This window comes from Sinocyclocheilus anshuiensis, unplaced genomic scaffold (genome assembly GCF_001515605.1).
Source record: "Sinocyclocheilus anshuiensis isolate Anshui unplaced genomic scaffold, SAMN03320099.WGS_v1.1 scaffold1913, whole genome shotgun sequence".
NCBI classification, from domain to species: Eukaryota; Metazoa; Chordata; class Actinopteri; order Cypriniformes; family Cyprinidae; genus Sinocyclocheilus; species Sinocyclocheilus anshuiensis.
In genome coordinates this window covers 4,482-27,074 of record NW_015540969.1, presented here as the reverse complement: position 1 = coordinate 27,074, position 22,593 = coordinate 4,482, and the positions used below count along the sequence as shown (strand labels likewise).

Below are 22,593 nucleotides of genomic sequence, written 5' to 3'. Positions count from 1 at the left end.
CCCTGACATAAAGGCGGCAGATTGGGTCAGGGTTCGCAGGCCCCACGGAGACAACAAACTCACTTCATATTAGTCTGCCCCTCTCCAAGTTACTCATCAGCTGGGCCCAGCTAACTTCTTGCTCAGCGACGGCACACAGTGGCACATACAACAGGCGTCACACCTCAAGCCACACCCCCAGCGCTTCAGCTGACACCTCAGATAGCTCCTGCATCGAGTTTGATTGTGCTGAAAGCATGCTGTCATGCCTGACCAATGTATGTGTTCGTTTACTGGGGTCTGGAATAGAGAGGTTAAGTAAAAAGATACGATAAGTTGATGTTACTCGCTGTGTCGGTGTGATCCTTATCAAACGCAACACAGTGATTAGCATGCTCAGGTGTGTTTGATTAGGGTTAGAGATAAACTCTGCAGGAAAGTGGATCTCGTGGGATTTAAAGTGTCTGTTCTTCAAACTTTGTAAGCTCTGTTGTGGAGAGCAATTAAGCATTAACAGTCCTACACAAGCAATTGAAAAATAATCCTCTTTTTATTAGGTAAGGTTAGGACTTGCCAAGCATACCGTAAATACCAAGTACAGTGTGTGTCTTGTTTGTTACCACATAATGCCACATTTTTCCGTAAGTACTACATATTTACCATGTACATATCATTAGTATGTACAGTTATGTGTCTTATTAGTTACCATATACGGATACTGTAAGGACGTGCCTGTTTGTACCCACTTGTCCGTAAGTACTACATATTTACCATGTATATACATTAGTAAGTACAGTGAAGTATCTAATTAGTTACCATGTATGGGCACAACCTGTAAGTACCCACACTTGTCTGTATGTACAAAAGAATTACCATGCATGTACGACTGTTAAGTACAACCGTGTTTCCTATTTGTTACCATGTACATACACTTCAGGAAAGTACATTGTGTTACCACTCATTTGCTTGTAGGTACAAGATATTTGCCATGTATGTACCAGGGAAGTACACGGACTGTAAAATAAAGTGCTACCGATGTGTTTTTAGACAGTTCTTAAAGAAGGACTCAGCTACTCGGCTGATTATTATTATTATTATTATTATTATTATTATTATTATTATTATTATTATTATCAGTTAACTGATTTATTTATACTGATTGATTGATTATTTATTGCTCTTCTTCAAATGACTACCAATATTCAGTGTGAAGGTTACTTACAGAAAACTTTCTTTGAGATTAAAAAGATAGATCAAGAAGAATAAAGATTTAATCTACTTATAACTAAAATCAATAAAAACAATAATAACTCAATACTTTTTTTATAGAAAATGCCCATATAAGTGAATATCAGAATAAAACTGGCTTATAACTAAACTACAATTTAAGTCACTAGAATCAAGACATAAACAAGCTACACATGCTGCATATCATTGAACTAAACATACTGAACCTTAAATCATATCTCCATACAACTAGACCATTAAAAGACCATTAAGCTCCTTCAAAACAAACATCTTTAACTTTAACTTTAACTTTAACTTTATTGTGCCCAAGGGGGAAATTATTTCCCACAGCACTGCACTTGTTTGACACACACAACATAACATACATAATACAAAAACAACAACAACAACAAACAGTTAAGATAACCCTCAGTGATGTCTGTTGTTGAGATATATGATGGCTGAAGGAATCAGGATTCTTCCAAAATGGGCCCTCCTGCACCTCATTTTGTTGTGTTGGAGTAAAGTGAGATTTTATTCATCTGTGTTTGGAGGGTCAGGACTAGGGCTCGTCTCTCTCGCTCCGTTCTCTTTCTCTGTGCTGTCGTTCTCACTGACTCCGTTTTCTTTAGCATTCACGTTCATGAGAGGAGAGTCTTCAACTGCAGTTACATTTTCATCGTCTTGAAAAAACTCATCAGGGCGATTTCGTTTAAAAAACCCGCACTACACACACACACACAGACACACACAGAGATTGGATTGAGAATTTGAGAGGTGAATGATGAGATCAACTGTAAGGTGACTTGATTGGTTCTTACCTTCAGCAGAAGGACCAATATGATAATGAGGAAGATGAGCCCGCCCACTACACCAGTGCCGACGATCAGCATTCGACTGGGAGGAACGACAAACTCCACCTTCACTGCAGTCTGAGAAAATCATCACAACCACTGGCACTAGTAACATTTTCATACTTATAATGAATAAAATATAAAATAACTTTTAAAATGTACAAATTTACACTGAAGATGTAAATGATGAATGAAGAAATAAATTACTGAAGAAATAAGATAGCGGGTACCTGGGATCTGTGGGGATTGTACTGCAGAAAGAAGAAGCAATATTTTCTAGTTAAAATATGTGATAGAACGGTCTGCCTCTCTAATACTGTCAGAAGAGCTCACGAGCTGCAGGTCTGTGGTGTGAATTCAGACTGACACTGATAATCACACACAGTTTGTGCTACACAGTGTCTATCTCTGTGTGTGTGCTTATAGCTGCAAAAATCAGCTTTCCCAATGCTACATATTTCATTATGTTCTAGTAGAAGCTTCATCAGTGTCTGATTCATTTTAAAGGCTCTGAAACTGTGAAATGGACTGCAGGTTATGTCAGTGACCTCCAGGTATTGTACACCTGTTGATCTCAGACCTGTCTGGTGCTAATGTAACATAAAACAGCAGCTAATCATTGGTTCGTGTCTGATGTGGATTCACCTTCAGTCCGGTTGAAGTCTGGTTGTAGCGGCTCGTGTTGTAGTTGAGCTCAGCGCTGATGTTGAACACATAATCCCTCCTGAACTCGTAGAAGGAATATTTCTACAGCAGAAGAAAACGTTTGGGATCAGCATCAGCTTTTAAACGTAATAGCTCTTAAACAGCCTGCTTTTGTCAGATGAATGACAGCATGTGTGTGTCTGTGGATGCATGTTTCACGTGTCTGTGATTGTGCAGTGCTGTAGTTCAGATGTGTGTTCATCACTCACGCTCTCGTATTCCTTCATGTTCTGGAGCTCTGCGTCTGCTGTCAGGTTGAAGTGAACTGTTGAAGTTTTCTGCAGATAAAACTGAGGACACTCAAACTTCCCGCAGTGACCGTCCTGAAACAATAGAATCAAGGGGGCAGAAGTGGAGAATGAGATGTGTTTTAGACGTGTTTACTGTGACTGCATGTGATCTGATATTAAAGGGATCATTCCCCTAAAACGGTTCTTTCTTCAGAAAATAGCTTCACCTAAAAGAAGATATTCTAAGAGATGCGTTTTAGTCAGTGGTTTGGAACAGCATGAGGATGAGATAAATTATGACAGAAAAATGTGTGTTAGGTGAACCATCATTTTAATACCAGTTGTAAAAGGGCTCTATGATCTCTTACCTGTCGATCTGACTTGTTGCACTGCATTGAGTTCTGGAGAGAAGAACAGAAGATGTTAATTCAACAAGCACATGATGATTTGATGGTATGAGCTGATGAACAAGTGATGCACCTCCTGCATGCTGAAGTTGTGAGCTGTTAAAATCACATGTGTAGTTTGACAGGGCAGGGTGAGCGTGACTGACAACGGCAGACCTTTAACACCCATATTCTCCACCTGCAAACACACAGACATACAGACACACAGGTACATAGCAATATGATCCCTCTGAACCACCTTGTGTCACATCTGCACTCTAGTTGACAGATTGATTATTGTAATGTACCATGAAATAAATGCTGAAACTTCAGATGCTTGTTTGACTCTCTGACCTTGTAGATGATGTTGAGAGGTTTTGGACCTCTGTCCTCCAGAGAGAAGTTCAGATACGTCACAGAGTTTTCAGACGCTCTGACAACCAGTAACAAATGGTTTAGTAATAGTTTTATTTATTTATTTTTTTTAATTATATTATTGTCTTAGATTGATCATACTGTAGCTATAACTGCTGATGAAACCAATGCAGTGCTGTTTTTGTCATCAATAAAGCCATTAAAACATAAACTACAAGAGAGTTAGTTAGTTAGTTAGTTAGTTAGTTAGTAAAAGAATGAACATAGCTAGACATTTACACCAGACATGTCCATGAGGGTGTCTACACTGAACGCGTCAAACGTGCCACTCGCGTCAGGTGTAGGCATGGTGTTAGGTTTTAGTTTCAATCATTCAGAGATGAAGAGCAGATCAAACTGAAACAGAAGAACAGAAGAGTTCAATAAATGTGACTCACAGACTGATCGCCAGATTAACGGCGAACTGCACCGGGACGCTCCTCCTCACCACCGTATCACTCATGTTTCCATTGTTATCACTGTGAACAAACATACAGAATTTACTCACAGATGAACATGAAATGCAGTAAAGTCATTCATCTTAACCTTCACAACATGGATCAGAAGCCCAGATTGCTGATTATTAGGGGTTCAAGCGTGAAGCACTGAAACCCTATTGTAATTGTAAGGATTAGTATTATTATACTCCTGTAAAACATTAAACAGACAAAACCGTAAGGCCTAGAGACTTGAAACTTGGCCAGATGGTAGGTCTCAATTTGAGGAGAGACTGGAAAAGACTCACCCAGTCGACCAATAGGGGGCACTACAGTGATTGAAAATGCGAAAACGCTCATAACTCCTAGACCTAGAGTTTGTAGCAGACTCAATGGTATCATTTGAATCCTTGGCTCAAGATGAACAAAATGGCTGTTCGATTTCATTTATGTCATGAAACTTTTTCCGCCATTTTGAATTTTTCCGCAAAACAGACTTTTGCGAACTAGTCCTACGTTTTTCACCCAATCGGAACAAAAACAGGGCAAAAAAGTTCTCTGCAGTCTTATTAGCAAAAGTTGTCAAAACCAAGTTGAAGTTCCATTGTCAGTCGGGACAAGACGCAAAAACACTGAAATGGCTACAACTCTTGAATGGAATGATGCACCTTCACCAAACTTGGAACACATATGAATGAGCTCAATCTTTGGTCAAATTACAAAAATTGGGGAGTTTGACCACTTGGTGGTGCTATAACAGGAAAAAAAAACTTTAAAATGGCTTTAACTACACACCCATTAGCCTGAATGACTTAAAATTTGTCATGCAGTGTCTTTGTCCAATGTGCCATCCATATCTATGAGGGCACTGGTGTATCTCAAAAAACATGGCTTACAAACATGGCTGATTTTCACCAATATTAATAAAAAAAGTTACAAAACAAAACGTTATCAAAAGCTTTTTGATAGACCTAACCATTCTCAAATAACGCACGTATGAATTTCACAGCGAGCTCGCCAAAGTGGACATGAGGCTATATCTCCTCAAAGCTTTATCGTATCAGACCAAACTTGACATTTGTAATGACAATCATGTCCTGAGGTTACCTGTACAATTTCAGCACAGTGCCACCTAGTGGTCAGGAGATATGAAAAATGCCAAAATGGAGCTAAGGCTGTTTCTCTGGAATTCACTGGCATATTGGCACCAAACTATGTGTGTGTCATCATCACCCTAATTAACCACACCACATTAATTTGGGAGTAGCGCCACCTATTGGTCAAAAGTAAAGATAAATCATTAAAGAATGTTTCTAGTGATTTTTCTATACTATTTTTTAGCCTTTTGGGGTAAAATCATCTTAAAATGTCTATAATGGCTCAAAGGTCTTAAAACGCTTGAACCCTGGTAATCGCTGCTTGCAGCAATATTTAGGGGTTCAAGCACGCAGTGCTGAAACCCTATTGTAATTGTAAGGATTAGTATTATTATACTCCTGTAAAACATTAAACAGACAAAACCGTAAGGCCTAGAGACTTGAAACTTGGCCAGATGGTAGGTCTCAATTTGAGGAGAGACTGGAAAAGACTCACCCAGTCGACCAATAGGGGGCACTACAGTGATTGAAAATGCGAAAACGCTCATAACTCCTAGACCTAGAGTTTGTAGCAGACTCAATGCTCAATCTCGATCAAACCACTGCAGTAATATTCTCTGGACTCTCTAGATCAATAATTATCAAAAAAAAATAATAATTTTGTCCTTTGGTTAGCTATAATGGGGTAATTTAGAAAAGGGGCATGGCCAAATATACCCAAAAGCCTATAAAACCTAAACGAAAACTCAAAACTTTACGAAACTTGGTGAGAACATGTGACAGAAGACACTTAACAAGCATGCAAAGTTTAATAGAGATTGGACCATAGGTGGCGCTATAACAGTTAAAACGGTCTCAAAAACACAGTATTTCTGTAGTAAATGAGCTCAAACTGTAGAACATGTTCATATATTCACACAGACACTAGACCTTCATATCATATGATAGATCTCCGTATTCTGAACAACTTTGCCTCTGGGACTACTGCTGTCAATCAAATCATTCATTAAATATTTACAAATATGTTAAAAACCTACTTTTACGAACTGGTCCTAGGTTTTTTTCTCAATCTCGATCAAACCACAGGTTTTGATAGCAGAGTTTCAATTTGACATAGATGTGAATGGTTTATTTCCCAGTGTTGTGTGTTATTTGCTTGTGTGTAGAGTTTTGACACAATGAGCCACATTTAGCAAAACGTGTGTAAGCAATAGGCAAAAACTGTAAATGCCCTAAAACAGTACTGTTCATAGGTTAGGTTATGGATTCATGCTAGACATTATAAAATCACTGTTATAACATTTAAAATCACATTGAGTCAAAGTTTACCATTTTGTTCATACAGACATATCAGTTTTTACAATTATGCCAGATTATGATTACAGTGAAACCTGAAAATGACATGTAAACTCTTAAAAAGAGAAACCTTGCAATAAGTTTTGTCACCTATCATTTATTTCAAATATCTATATCTGCAACAAAATGTGTGTGCATGTATGTCTGTGTATGTCTGTCTGTCTCTGTGTGTTTAAGTATGCTTATTGAGTATTAATAAACTAGTATAATCATTTCATTTCAGTGTGTGTGTGTGTGTCTGTGAGCCTATTCTACATTTTGGATGTGTTTTACTGTCAGCCATACATCCAGGTTGGCCTAGACCCCAAAATAGACCACCTTAAATTTAAATGCCTTTATGTGCTTGAACCCTGGTCATTGCTGCTTGCAGCTATATTTGTTATTGTCTTTGCTCAAATGAAAACAAATGAATCTGTCGCCCTTTCAGCCTTATTCACCTGTTGGCAGTGATCATCATCTCCATCCTGTCAGACCAGTCGTGATCCCATTTCGTCACACGGAAAGTTCCCAGAAACTGAGTCTAGAAAACAATAGAGTCCATAGAAAGTAGAAATAGTAGAAAGATGTTGGTAGCAATGCCAAGGGAATAATTCAACTGACAGAATGAAAACCTTGAATTCTAAATGAAGAACCTGACTTTGTGTCTGTCAAATGCAGACACTCGAATACTGTCTGTGTTTTATTATCACTATCTGAAGAACAGAATGATTCTTGGTTTTAAGTCACATGTGTATAGACTGTTTATCAACTGTTCAAATAAAAGTACATCTGATATCTTGATAAAATATGAAGTAACTAAAAAGTGAAGAAACAAAGTTTGTCTGTCTGTCTGTTTGTGTGTCTGTGTGTGTGTGTGTATTGATGCTGCAGGTTGTTCTGTTCGTAGCACCGCTGTCCCGATCACCACAGCTGCTTCGAGTCCGACTCGGCTGTTTGTAACACACACACACACACACACACACACACACACACACGCACACACAAAACTTAGAATTGAAGAATTGGCTCCCTTTCAGTTCATAGCCATGCCCCATAGGAAGATGAATCAGAATGACAGGAATAGGAATTTTAATGAAAGAAATCAACAAAAATGTATTGTTCTTCTAACCTGGTCCACAAGTTAGAAAATATGATGAAATATATAAGCTATACACAGTTGTCTACAATTGAAGCAAACCTATCCATCCATCTATTTTGAACTTTACAAAAAACTTCCAAATTTAAAAAAAAGAAACAAATAAAACATTTAATCCAACATTACCTTTTTAGTTAAAATAGTCATGTTCATTTATTTGCATTTTAGTTCATTTTAATTTAACTTCCTTACATTCAAATTTGAATTGCAATTCTGCATTTCTGCAAATCTCATGTTTGATGCCAAAACTCTAATTCAGGAACTGAACTGGAATTTAAAAAGCATGCTCAGTTCAATTCTAAATGACACACAGCTCTGTTTAATAGGTTTTACTGGAAATAAAATGAAAACCCTTTTTTGTAGTGGATACAGGTTTTAATTCACATGTACATTTCTGAAGATGGAAGGACTATAATCGCTCAAGTACTGAGGTGCTAAACCACTAAACCATTCCTATTTAATATTGTAAAGCTGCTTTGACACTCTGTAATGTTAAAAGTGCTAGATAAAAAAAGGTGACTTGACATCTATTAAGAAGTGAACAGAGTTATTATTAAAGCAGCAGATTGAAATCTAGTTAATTGTGTTGTCTGATAAGAGACCATTTTGAAAAAACATTTTGAGGAGGGTTTTTATTTTAAGTTTTTGACACTCTTTAGTTTGACATGCAGACAGCAGTACCTTAATGGCATCAAATTTTGAGAGTGAGAGGCCTTCTGGGTAATGCAGCACTATGCTGGTGTTGAAGGAGTCATCGCCTGGGTTTGCCAGCGATACGAGGATGCTGAAATGAGCTTGATTCACCACCACTAACGTGTCGTTCCTGCAGAACAAACCTCATTTTAATAAAAAACCTGATGAATAATGGCAATATTCAAAAGATTAACAATCATATTTCAGATTAATATCATGTCTATTTATCAGTTGTTTCTCACGTAAAACTGAAGTTCAGCTTCAGATCGGCCACACAGCTGTTGTTTGAATTACAGTTCCTTTGAAAAGGCACCTAGTCGCAAACAAAAGAAAAACTTTTACTGAGCTTTTGAATGTCGCACAAACTTCATACAGTGAAGCTGAAGAATCTTAGATACTTAAGAGTTGACTGACGCTGAATATCAGAGTAAAATCTGATTTTTGTAGACTCACCTCGACATACTCCTCCATCCTGCTGTGAACATCAAGAACAGCTGTAGAGTTTCCAGACAACATATCAGTTTGTGAGAAATTCATTCTTATCTTCAGAGGAGAGACTGTGTCTGCAACACAGCGCTGAAACAAACACAACGTTCACCGTCAGACCGAAGCTCTGAGGTTGGCTGAAGCTGTGATAGACGACACGTACCAGCATGAAGATGGAGAAGCTGAAACAGGAGGACCCAGAATCCAGCAGGACGTAATTCTGTAGAGTCCTGGACGACACATTCCTCTGATCGAAGAATCCTCGATTCATTTTTCGTACCACATCCACATTCAGATTCAGAGAAACATTCAGCTTCTTCTCAAGAGATCCTGAGAGACATGAGAGGGTAAGACATGGAGGCTGTTTTCTTCATGTGACAGAGGGACTATCTGAAACTTCATTTAAAGATTTATTTTTGGCATTTTCGCCTTTTGTTACGATAGGACAGATCAAAACTGACAGGAAGCAAAGTGGGAGAGGGTGGATGCGATTAGGGAAAGGTCCTCGAGTTGGGATTCAAACTCGGGACGCCCGAAGCACATGTGTATGTCGGCACACTGCCCACAAGGCTATTGGCACCGACAGACACTCTGAAACTTTATTGACATTACCTGTGCTACTGGTGCGCTCGTTCACTGTGAAACATGACGTGAGATCAAATGCGTTAAATGTGTTGTCACTCGGACATTCAAAGTAGTTCAGACTGATTTCCTTTGGACTGAAACTGAGCTGCGCAGATACAGACATCACAGGCCGAGCCCTGAGAAGATAGAAAAGAGTCAGTAGCTCTAAATACTGGACAATGAGACTAATCAGCTAGATCACTGATGTGGTAAAGAGGTTGCTTACTAATAATGTGATAAATTCTGCAGTTTGACACCTAATATATTTTATTCTACAAACTAAAGAATGACGTACTTGAGCAGGACAATCCCTCCTTGTGCTCCGATCACGATATCTGTCAGATTATCATCGTTCATGTCCATCTGACCGGACAGAGACACTCCGAACTGCTGCAGACCGGGCAGAACTGATCGTGCTGGGATCCGCTAAACACACACAAACAGATATACTGTGTCACAGCGGCTCAGCATTGTGTCTGTCTGTTTATCTGGGAACATATTCTGGGTTAAATGTGAGCACAAACACAGAGTTTTGGTTTGAGGGAAGCACAGCAAACTCTCACCTGAGGAGCGTGTTCAGGGTTTATGCCATGCGCCCTATGGCCCAGGTAGATGTAGACGACTCCTTCATTCTCCAGAGGCGCCCCGACCGCCACATCTGACAGACCATTCTCCAGAGGCGCCCCGACCGCCACATCTGACAGACTGTCTCCATTCAGGTCCTTTAGTGAAGCCACAGACGCAGCAAATCTGCCTGTGGTTGAGTGCAGCGTCTTCTGAAAATACTATGGAGAGGGAAAGAGATGAAAACATAATCTTTATTCATCGGCACATGACCAGCACCACAACCATTTCCACGACTTTCACGACATGGGAACCTATTACAACAGCAATTCCAATGGAGTAACACAATGGTGATGACTAGCAGCCTTCCAGTCACAGTTACCCTGAGGCTTGTTCATGAAGAGTCATGATAACAGTGGTGAATCAGTGCGTACCTGCTCTGATAAAGCGTAGACGTACAGCCTCCCTTCAGCCCTCGGCTGAAACTGGTAAAATAATGGAGCTCCGACCAGCAGGAAATCTGAGTCTCCATCAGAGTCCACATCCAACAGACTCAGAGATGCTCCGAAATATGAGCCAATCTGATGACAGAAATCAATAAAAATTAATGGAATTACATTCTAGCAGCTTCAGACACGGGTCACGACGAGGCGTTCCCCATAGCGACCCCTAGAGGACGCAGTGTCTCGTTCCCTACTCAGAGAACCATGGTTACATAAGTAACCTGAGACGATTTTCATGCTCTTTCAATCGTGTAAATTGTGTGTTTACATTTCATCTCCGTTATCACGAAACCTACGACACACAACAAAAGCAGCTCCGAACATGGCGTCCTCCACTCACCAGCTGTTGACGTTTATAAATGCCGCAAATAAAGACGTTGCTGTTGGCCGCTTCAGAGTTCCTGCTGCCGGTGCGAATGCAACCAGGAAAACTGCCCAAAATTGGTTCTCTAGGAACCACCCTGCTGGCTCATTCCTTAAACTCCTGGACTCTGTGGTGCAAAAGCCCCTATATTCGGTCTTAAATGTGAGCACAAACACAATGTTTGGGATTGATGGAAGCACAGCAAACTCTCAGCTGAGGAGCGTGTTCAGGGTTTATGCCATGCCTCCTGTGGCCCAGGTAGATGTAGACGACTCCTTCATTCTCCAGCGGCGCCCCGACCGCCACATCTGACAGACTGTCTCCATTCAGGTCCTTTAGTGAAGCCAAAGATGCAGCAAATCTACCTGTGGTTGATTCACTCACATTCAGAGTCTTCTGAAAATACTACAGAGAGAGAAAGTTTAAACAGAATCTTTATTGGCACATGAAGCACCAGCACAAATTTCACGCAACGGAATGGCACTGGGAACCTATTACAAAGGCAATCCCAATTAAGTGATGCAATGGTGACGACTAGCAGCCTTCCAGGCAAAAATCTTAGTCACATATGTTTGTACTGAGAACATCATCATAATCGAATCTGAGTTATGATTGAGAAGCTCCAATGCATGTATTGAGTATGTAGTTCAATTTCCAATGAAGCCTCATATCGAGGCTTGCATTGTTTCTTGGACTTTTGATTGATTTGTGTGTGTGTGTGTGTTTTGGTGTTGGTGTTTAATGAGGGGGAAGGAACATTTTGCAAAAGCTTACATACTACTTTGACAAATTACATCTGCTAGAAAAACAAAAAAGTTTCTCCATTCAGGAACATTTTTAGTTGATAAAATATGCACTATATTTCCAGGCTTTATGGCTGTTGTAAATTTATCCAGCTAACAGATGGTAAAAAAGCCAGTATCGCTGTTGTCGATGCTCTGAAGCTTTTAATCTTTACCAGTACACTGTAAAAAATGACCGTCATTTTAACGGCAAAAGAATGTAAAAATGCTACAGTAAAAACTTATTAATTGGTTAACAGTAAGTTCCGCTGAAAAACTGTATTGGACATTATGTGTAATTTTACAATTACATACAGTTTTTGGAAGTGGCAAGGAATGTATAATTTACAGTGAAAAAACGTAAATTGACATTCCCAGAACTCCCTGCGTCACATTTGATGTTTTTTTTTTTGTTTTTTCGTTGAAATAACTGTTTCTCCTTATTTTTTTCTTACCAGTTATGTAAAATAGGGTGGTATGTTACATCCAATGTTAAATTAATGTTTATTGCATTATTTCATTTTCATGTGTGTTACCATGATGGTGTTTAGTGTTTGTGTGAATGACATTGTGTACCTCCTATATATGTTAGTGTTGTCCGTCTCAACTTGTGGAAAGGCTGCTTGTGATGAGTTTTGCTTCATCATGTGACTTTCTCCTCACCACCAGCATTTGGTGGCTATCAGTGTATTACAAAGCTACAAAACTGATTTAAGTACTTCAATAGTATGGTATATTAACATTATATCAGTTAATGAAATACAGTTTTAAATGTAAATTTAAATTAGATCTGTAAAACCTAAAATGTTGCCACCATATTTTTTGTGGTAAAATTCTGGCAACCACAGCCAGTTTTTTTACAGAATGTAAATTTTACAGATTTTTTTTTACAGTGTATAGTAAGGGGATTCATTTTCCCCTATCCCTAAACTGAACAGCTGCTCAGAGAATTATGAATCTGTGCGTACCTGCTCTGATAAAGCGTAGACGTACAGCCTCCCTTCAGCCCTCGGCTGAAACTGGTAAAATAATGGTGCTCCGACCAGCAGGAAATCTGAGTCTCCATCAGAGTCCACATCCAACAGACTCAGAGACGCTCCGAAATATGAGCCAATCTGATGACAGAAATCAATAAAAATTAATGGAATTACATTCTAGCACATGCTTTTATAGCCTGATGTTCACAGATGAAATATGAAAACAACACATTCTGCGTCACAAACACAATGACACCCAATACTGACTAGAAATTAAGTCTTTGTAGACTTAGTTTGCTCCTTTTCTCTGTTGGATATGGCATTGCAGAGTCTATATTGTGAGTAGAATGCTTGTTTGTTTGTTTTTGGTGAAATACTGAATCTCATAAGAGTGTGTGTGTTTGAAGGAGTCTGCTGATCTTCTTGGTGGACTGTAGGTTTGGGAGCCCCTGGTCTCACCGGTGGAGAGAGATAATATTGTGTCTGAGGGTTTTTCACTGACTTGTTCTCCATTGATGTTTCTCGTCACTGTCCATGTGTTTTGGCTCTTGGTGAAGAGGGTCACCAGACCCGTGTGTTCGGCCCGCGGCGCCCCAGAGAACAGAAGAGAGACGCCACGTCTCATTCCCAGCACAGTAGAGTAACCTGAACACCATCAGCATGATTAAAACAGACACAAACTCTTCACATCACACAAGAACAAACACTCCAACATACCCATGTACGAGTCTTTATTTACAGCTGGATCGATGATCTCTGTCTGTCTGAATTCAGATCCTGATCCCGTCACTTCATACAGAGCTCCACGCCAGTCATTTGATCCGACCGAACCCACGATCACAGAGTCCTGCAACAAACACTGCAGTCTCAGCATTGCTTTATTAGACACAGTAATGGAGAGCGGTAAAAACTGCCCTGCTGATCAGCTGAGAAACAGCTGGCAGTGACATTGAATCTTTGAAAGATGTTCAGAGTTTCTGATGTTTAGCAGCAAATAAACCAGAACAGTGGTGCTCTGGTTTTACTTCAGGACCCAGGTTTTACATCAAGTGGCAACCCAGCATTGATAATTGGATTGTATCATAAACAAAATGTCCTTCATTAAACAATTAAATTCATTCATGTTACCATGAATCTAAACATCAGCAGCATTTCATTAGATTTTGAGACGGGAAGATTTTCAAATGACTTCAGAAGACTTTGAATATATCACACAAACAACATAAACTAATTTGATGGAATTACATGGATTTCTCTTACCTCCTGGTAGACGACACTGAATCCACTCTGTGATAGCTCTTTCTGTCTGTCTCTGCCGTGAGCTTCCTTTGACCCTGAAACACAGAAGGAAAAAAAATTGTCAGTGGATTCTGCAGCATTTATACCATTTTCCTCATGTTTGCATTTTACCTTCAATGTTGTAGATCTTTTTTTGCAGGTTGTCAAGAAGTCCTTTGAGTCCACTGTAGTTATGAATGTAGAAGGTGTTGTTGTGTTTTGGTTCTGATGCCAGCTGACTGAGTGTGCTTAAACTAACCGTTCCCACCTGAACAACAGTGTGCAGTGTGTCATTTCTGCAGGACTAGTGACACTAAATCACTAAACTATCTGAACATACAATGTAAATCACATGCCAGAGCTTTAAGGAAACTCACCCCGATGATGTAACGGAGGATATTTTGCTTTTCACATCTGTTGAGGACATTATTATCATCAGATTCAGTGGGTTCTCCATCTGTGATGATCACCAGAGCTTTCTGAGCGTTGAGATTGGCTCCAGACGACGCGTTATTCAGCAGATTCTTTCTGATAATATAACAGATCATAAATTAACAGCTTTCAGTCTCAGCATAAATGTGTTTCTAGACCAATATGTTGTTAACTTCTAATTTATAGAAAAACAAAAGTCCAACTTTGGCAACTGTGCGTTTAAAAGTCCAGAAAAACTACAGCATGAACCATATCTAATTTTCATCCATTTTCATTTATTGTCTTTTTCTCTTAAAGTGTAAATTCAGTGATAGTTCATAATCATAAGAGAGTTTCACTCACAGAACATAGTTGATTGCTCGATATGTGTTTGTGAGACTTTTCATGTGTTTCTCTTTCATGAGTTTCTCTTCAGCGGAGCCCTTCTGATAATCATTGAAGTCAAACACAGTTCGTATTTCTGATGAAAACTGGACAGCAGCAAACTGACACACAGAAAGACAACAAACAACATTATCATCATTAGATGCCATGTTACACAGTACAGTGTTTGTACTGTACACTTTTACACACTGATTTTCACGTTCAATATTTCCACATTTATATAGCTGGTGGATTGTTTCACCTTTATGGATGAGTTTGAAAGTTTTTTCATAACATCTTTAATGAAGTTTTTGTTCATGTCAAACTCGTGTGTTTTCATACTGGCGGATCCATCAAAGAGAAACACCAGATTGACTTCTCTCTTGGTGCATTCTGCAGAAACACCACAAGATACACAAACTCTGCTGTTACTTTAGCAATCAAATCAAATCCATATTTGTTATATAAGTATATAACATAACATCATGTCTTTAATCTTTAACTGATTTGTCAATAAATATACCTACAAATGAAATGAAATGAATCAAGTCTGAGATTGTTAAACTGCATCAAGTCCTAGAAGTCTTGGTTTGTGTGAGAGACTCATCAGTACTATTGAAGTCTGAAACTGTTAAACTTAAGTCTTGGTTTGTGTGAGAGACTCGTCAGAACTATTGAAGTCTGAGATTGTTAAACTTAAGTCTTGGTTTGTGTGAGAGACTCGTCAGAACTATTGAAGTCTGAGATTGTTAAACTTAAGTCTTGGTTTGTGTGAGAGACTCGTCAGAACTATTGAAGTCTGAGATTGTTAAACTTAAGTCTTGGTTTGTGTGAGAGACTCGTCAGAACTATTGAAGTCTGAGATTGTTAAACTTAAGTCTTGGTTTGTGTGAGAGACTCGTCAGAACTATTGAAGTCTGAGATTGTTAAACTTAAGTCTTGGTTTGTGTGAGAGACTCGTCAGAACTATTGAAGTCTGAGATTGTTAAACTTAAGTCTTGGTTTGTGTGAGAGACTCGTCAGAACTATTGAAGTCTGAGATTGTTAAACTTAAGTCTTGGTTTGTGTGAGAGACTCGTCAGAACTATTGAAGTCTGAGATTGTTAAACTTAAGTCTTGGTTTGTGTGAGAGACTCGTCAGAACTATTGAAGTCTGAGATTGTTAAACTTAAGTCTTGGTTTGTGTGAGAGACTCGTCAGAACTATTGAAGTCTGAGATTGTTAAACTTAAGTCTTGGTTTGTGTGAGAGACTCGTCAGAACTATTGAAGTCTGAGATTGTTAAACTTAAGTCTTGGTTTGTGTGAGAGACTCGTCAGAACTATTGAAGTCTGAGATTGTTAAACTTAAGTCTTGGTTTGTGTGAGAGACTCGTCAGAACTATTGAAGTCTGAGATTGTTAAACTTAAGTCTTGGTTTGTGTGAGAGACTCGTCAGAACTATTGAAGTCTGAGATTGTTAAACTTAAGTCTTGGTTTGTGTGAGAGACTCGTCAGAACTATTGAAGTCTGAGATTGTTAAACTTAAGTCTTGGTTTGTGTGAGAGACTCGTCAGAACTATTGAAGTCTGAGATTGTTAAACTTAAGTCTTGGTTTGTGTGAGAGACTCGTCAGAACTATTGAAGTCTGAGATTGTTAAACTTAAGTCTTGGTTTGTGTGAGAGACTCGTCAGAACTATTGAAGTCTGAGATTGTTAAACTTAAGTCTTGGTTTGTGTGAGAGACTCGTCAGAACTATTGAAGTCTGAGATTGTTAAACTTAAGTCTTGGTTTGTGTGAGAGACTCGTCAGAACTATTGAAGTCTGAGATTGTTAAACTTAAGTCTTGGTTTGTGTGAGAGACTCGTCAGAACTATTGAAGTCTGAGATTGTTAAACTTAAGTCTTGGTTTGTGTGAGAGACTCGTCAGAACTATTGAAGTCTGAGATTGTTAAACTTAAGTCTTGGTTTGTGTGAGAGACTCGTCAGAACTATTGAAGTCTGAGATTGTTAAACTTAAGTCTTGGTTTGTGTGAGAGACTCGTCAGAACTATTGAAGTCTGAGATTGTTAAACTTAAGTCTTGGTTTGTGTGAGAGACTCGTCAGAACTATTGAAGTCTGAGATTGTTAAACTTAAGTCTTGGTTTGTGTGAGAGACTCGTCAGAACTATTGAAGTCTGAGATTGTTAAACTTAAGTCTTGGTTTGTGTGAGAGACTCGTCAGAACTATTGAAGTCTGAGATTGTTAAACTTAAGTCTTGGTTTGTGTGAGAGACTCGTCAGAACTATTGAAGTCTGAGATTGTTAAACTTAAGTCTTGGTTTGTGTGAGAGGTGTGTGTGTGTGTGTGTGTGTGTGTGTGTGTGTGTGTGTGTGTGTGTGTGTGTGTGTGTGTGTGTGACTCACTGTTTCCGGTTTCCAAACTCAGTCTGATAAATGTTGTAACCAAAGAAATCTTCTGGCGTGCCGTTACATCTCAGTGGATGTTCGGTGTCGATGTTGAAGGCCTCTGAAAGAGACGCTGGAGAAGCGAGAGACACTGCTGAGACGTCAGGAGACACTTGTGAGAATTCAGTCTTTCTAAATGATTCTTTCTGGTTTCTCTTCCTGTTTGTCAGAGTTTCATAAGATGCTGAAACTAAATCAAGTGTCTGAAGCTGGTGTCCATCAGGATTCAACCAGCAGCAGACCAGAAAAAAACAGCCTAGACATTCATTCTGGTTCTGGAGATTCAGTCTGTGTGTGTGTGTGTTTCTACCTAAACATGTGCACAGACAGACATCAGCATCATTCATCTGCAGCCTGACATTAAACTAATGAAACAATCACAACCATCAACATGCTGCAACATCAAGAGAAGAGCAGTGTGTGTGTGTGCGTGTGTGTGTGTGTGTGTGTGTGTGTGTGAGAGAGTGAGTTCCTGTCACATATAAAGCCACCAAACCACCACACCCTGTTCCCAACACATACACACACACACACAGCGCTGAGCTCCATCACTCAACTTAATGTAAATATTAATGTAAATTTGGAATGTAAGTCTCTCTTTCCCTCCCCTCTTGATCTCACACACACACACACTCTCTCACACACACACACACACACACACAAACACACACACACACACACTGATCTAAATGAACACATCAGCCTTAGTTGTTTTATAAAAAACTAATTATAATGACTACAAACTAATGCAAAAACTACAATGCAAATGAGCAAACTGATGTATTTCTGAGCCGTGTGAATGTTTGAGGGCATCTCTTACCCCACATGAAGAGAATCAAGCCGAGCGCCTCCATCCTGCTGCTGCTCGTCTGTGTGACAAACATCTTCCTGTTCATTTCTTCATGACAAACTCATTTCCTCCTTAACACTGCGTTTCTCGCCCTCGCAGGGCGTGTGTGTGTGAGTGTGTGGTTCTCACAGATCTGACAGCAGCAGTGTGTCCATGCATTCAATCATGATGTTTGCAATAATACTCATGACTGAGAAACACACATCTGACCTAAACATCAGTGTACTTTACAGGAAGGATGTATTTAACAGACACACACACACACAGAAATGTTTCTTAGCAAGTACCACTTGTCTCAAACTTGGACATTGTGCAACACAGATCCACACAAACCTTAACACACACGCACAACACACACTGCATCAGAAAAAGGAACCAAGGCATTGTGGTAAACATGCTTTCAATGAAAAGGCTGAGTGATAATGTTTACCCCCCGAAACAGAGCTGTGTCTTTTGCCGTATTTTCTCCACACTTCCTTTTCAAAGACGTTTGTACCCCTAATAATCTGATCATCGATCGGTATGATGCTGCTGCTTCATTTTGAAAAACATGTACATCATGTACAGTAAGTGTTTAGCAGATGCTTTTGTGTAAGTTGCTATAAAAGTGAAATACAGAAGCAGTGTAACATTAAGGAGACAAAACATCAAAGATGAGGTTACGTTAAACATTTTTATTGAAAAACGTGAAAAACAACACATTTTTCTTTCTTTTCGCTGTTACATTTTGCGTCAAACAACATTTTCATTGTTTTTATGAACAATGAGCATTGTATAAACAATTATTAATTATATAAATAAATATGAAAATAATTAAATAAATAAAAAACAATACTGCACTGCAGGAACAATATTTAAGGAACCGTTTACCACAAAAACTGAAAGTACTGTCATCATTCCCTCACCCATATGACTTTAAACCCATCATGTGACCATCAAGCTCCAAAAGCTCATACAGGTATCATAACAGTCAAGCACTGTATTTCAAGTTGTATTTTGTTGTGTGTAAGAAACAGACTAACCTTTATGCTCTGAATTATTTATTATTCACTGAAAATCAGGCCCTCTGCCATTCAAATGTGCCACATTAATGCAGCAATGAGAGTTTGCACACTCTGCATGGTCAGCATGGCAGATCTGAACATGAGGACTGATATGTGAGAACTAGCGCAGTCTCAGGCTTAAGGTCACCAGTGTAGTGTCCAGTGTTGGGGAGTAACTAGTTACATGTAACGGCGTTACGAAAATGATTAACAGTTGCAAATAAACATTCATTAGAAATTTTGAAAAGTAATCAAAAAGTAATCAAAAGTAATCAGTTACATTACTTTAATAAAGTAATTGAAAAAGTTACACTACTATTACATTTTAAATAGGGTAACTTGTAATCTGTAACCTATTACATTTCCAAAGTAACCTTCCCAACACTGGTAGTGTCTGGCACACTTTCCTGTTTCACACTGTAAACCTGCTGTGACACAATCTGTACTCTAGAAAGCGCTATATACGTAAAAGTGACTTGACTTGTGAATATACAGCCAAACCAACATGTATTCAGACAGCTTTATCAAATTATCACAGTTTATTCAATATAGTTTAGAAAATGGTAGCGCTGCTTCATTTAGTTCAGTCTGTGGTGTGAAAAGATCACATTAGCAATTAAAGAAAAACTCTTCAGCAAAACCTGCTCAGCTCGAAGTGTCGGAATGATTTTTGATTCCAAATTTTACTGTTAAAATGAATAAACCCGGCACAGCTGGAGAAACACAACCCTGCGCAGCTCAGCAGGCCGCACACGTTAGTGCAGCACAGTCCTGTGGAAACACACACGCAAACACCTGTTAGCTTTCCGTGCATCATGCTTCGATTAACTCTTTGGTCACGCTTTATTTTGACACCATGTCCTAACTACATGCGACGCAAGTTAATCTGAGGTTGTGTCCTAACTAGTACTCTAATGTCTGCTAGTTGCTGAGTTACTTACAGTCAATAGCGTGTCTAAAGTGGACAAAATAAAGTGTTATCCACTGTTTGTACATATATATCCATCTTTACCAGTATACTCACATGAAGTGATATTTACTATGCAGCAACCATATAGCATCTCATCTGGTTGATGGTTTATAGCATTTCCCAATGTAAACATTATAATCGTCTGGCTCTATTCTGTAAATGCATAAACATTGATATCATGATTTTCTTGTAAAGCTGCTTTGAAACATTGTGTATTGTGGAAATCGCGCATTTTAGCTTATTGCAATGCAATTCATTTTTTATATGCCAGTCATCCAAGGGTTAGGGGAATGAAGAATAAATAATTAGATGGATGAGGCCTATATGCTTAGCCTGACTGATTTTATGGACACACACACATACAGCAGTGACAAGCGTGGAGATGGTTTTTGTGTGTGACTGAAAATTAAACTTACGTCATCTTTTGATCACAATGATGACACAAAAATGGTACATTTTGTTTCGAAGATGAATGAAAGTCACATGGGTTTGCAATGACATAGTTTTCATTCCTAGGTGAACTATCGCTTTGATTAAGTAGAGGAGGACGTTGCTCAGAAAGAGGCGCTCATGGCTATGATGGATCACTGTGACAGAACAGCTGAAATTGTCAGAAGGTTGTAAATTCTTCAGTATAACACAAATGAACAACAAAGGTCACTGCACTGCACACACTGCACTATTATACTCACTACGTCTGGAGACCCAGTAGGGAATCAACCAGCATTTGGTTTTGTTCGACATGCTTTCACAGTACTTCAAACACACAGACATAGCTCTTCTCAAATGCAACACGCCCACACGTATATTATACTGGTCTGAGATCAAACACACACACACTCCTCACTACGATCCTGTGAACAACAACAACACACACACACACACAGAGACTCTGTGACAAACTGCAAACCTTGTTTTAAAACAAGCCAAAATAGCAAGCGGCTTCCTGTCTGTGTGTGAATCTACGTGTAAAAGTGCAGCATGTTGAGACTGTAGGGTGTGAATTCAGGAGAACAGCTACAAAACCCCCGCAGCTCGCTGCAAAAACTGAGCTCACTGTGAACAAATCCAAACTCACGCTGTTCATCTGTGAACCCTGACAAACAGTGTTCAGCATTGATAATAATCAGAAATGTTTCTTGAGCAGCAAATCAGCATATTAGAATGATTTCTGAAGATCATGTGACACTGAAAACTGCAGTAATGATGCTGAAAATACAGCTGCGCATCACAGAAATACATTACAGTTTAACAGATATTCACATAGAAAACAACTGTTATAGATTGTAATAATATTTCACTGTTTTTACTGTGTTTTTGACTACTTTTCAGAACTGCAAACTATTGAACGGTATATTCATGCACCAAAAAATAAATAAATAAAAATAAATTAAATGAAAAAAGTGAATGAAAATGAAACGTAACATGACACAGGTCACTGAAAGCCTCATTAGGTGCTAAATAAACCCCTGCTTGTCTTTGAAAGGTAGTGTAATTCTGCTCCGTCCAGTAACGGCTGTTAAAGCTGCTATCACAAAACTTCACATGTAATAAACAAGAGAGAAAAACATACATTCATAACAAAAGCAATAATAAATTATTTAAAAATAGTCAGTGTATACAGTTAGACCAGCTTTTACAGTTTTTCTCAATTGCTAACGCATTATAACTGATTCGTTTGGCACAGTTTTCCAAACCATTCATACAGTTCCTGAAACAAAGACACGTTTCTCAAAACCTTTAACACATTTCACCTGTTTTCACACACACTCCAATTGTGTTTTCAACTGAACTCTACACAAGAACACCATCGTTTTGCACAGGTTTAACCATGTTCTCATTTAGAAAACACAAACTCACAATATAACTACCTCAAGAATCACAATATAAACTCAAACAGCACACATTTATGCATGTGTGAACATTCAGCAGCAAAACTGATGACACACGGCTCAGAATGTCAGGATGATATGAACAAGAGCTCAGCTGATTATGTGATTTGGAAAATGAATCCTACTAGTGCGAGACAAAGAGGAAGAGGAGGGGAAATAAAACGTCTCAGGTTACTTATGTAACCATGGTTCCCTTTCATGGGAACTTCGAACTGCGTCCTCTAGGGGTCGCTATGGGGAACGCCTCATCGTGACCCGTGTCTGAAGCATACATTGAAAAAACACCAACTCGTTGGCCGGCGACAGCCATGACGTCACTACCGGTGCGACTATAGTATAAATAGGCGCCGGGAGCACACATCATTCACTTCTTCGTCTGAAGCTTGCGTCCGCAGCATGGCAAGAAACCTAGAGGACGCAGTGTCTCGTTCCCTACTCAGGGAACCATGGTTACATAAGTAACCTGAGACGTTCCCTTTCATGGGAACTTCGAACTGCGTCCTCTAGGGGTCGCTATGGGGAACG

At 39.1% G+C, this 22,593-nt stretch overlaps 1 protein-coding gene across 1 annotated transcript; it reads right to left on the bottom strand.

Moving 5' to 3' along the window:
• Positions 1 to 1,096: 1,096 nt before the first annotated feature.
• On the bottom strand, positions 1,097 to 18,337 carry LOC107690075 (integrin alpha-M-like). The gene is made up of 28 exons (XM_016488316.1): positions 18,134 to 18,337; positions 17,272 to 17,386; positions 15,149 to 15,317; positions 14,866 to 15,008; positions 14,469 to 14,619; positions 14,224 to 14,359; positions 14,074 to 14,147; positions 13,531 to 13,660; positions 13,316 to 13,458; positions 12,805 to 12,951; positions 10,187 to 10,408; positions 9,919 to 10,049; positions 9,612 to 9,760; positions 9,163 to 9,329; positions 8,967 to 9,089; positions 8,756 to 8,826; positions 8,502 to 8,643; positions 7,498 to 7,614; positions 7,123 to 7,205; positions 4,194 to 4,274; positions 3,736 to 3,814; positions 3,476 to 3,580; positions 3,364 to 3,396; positions 2,975 to 3,088; positions 2,706 to 2,807; positions 2,291 to 2,311; positions 2,028 to 2,138; positions 1,097 to 1,932 (listed from the first exon to the last, which is right to left on the bottom strand). Exons 1-28 carry the CDS (start codon positions 18,207 to 18,209, stop codon positions 1,741 to 1,743), a joined length of 3,327 nt encoding a protein of 1,108 aa, XP_016343802.1. The 5' UTR covers positions 18,210 to 18,337; the 3' UTR covers positions 1,097 to 1,740.
• Between the last annotated feature and the right edge of the window lie 4,256 nt (positions 18,338 to 22,593).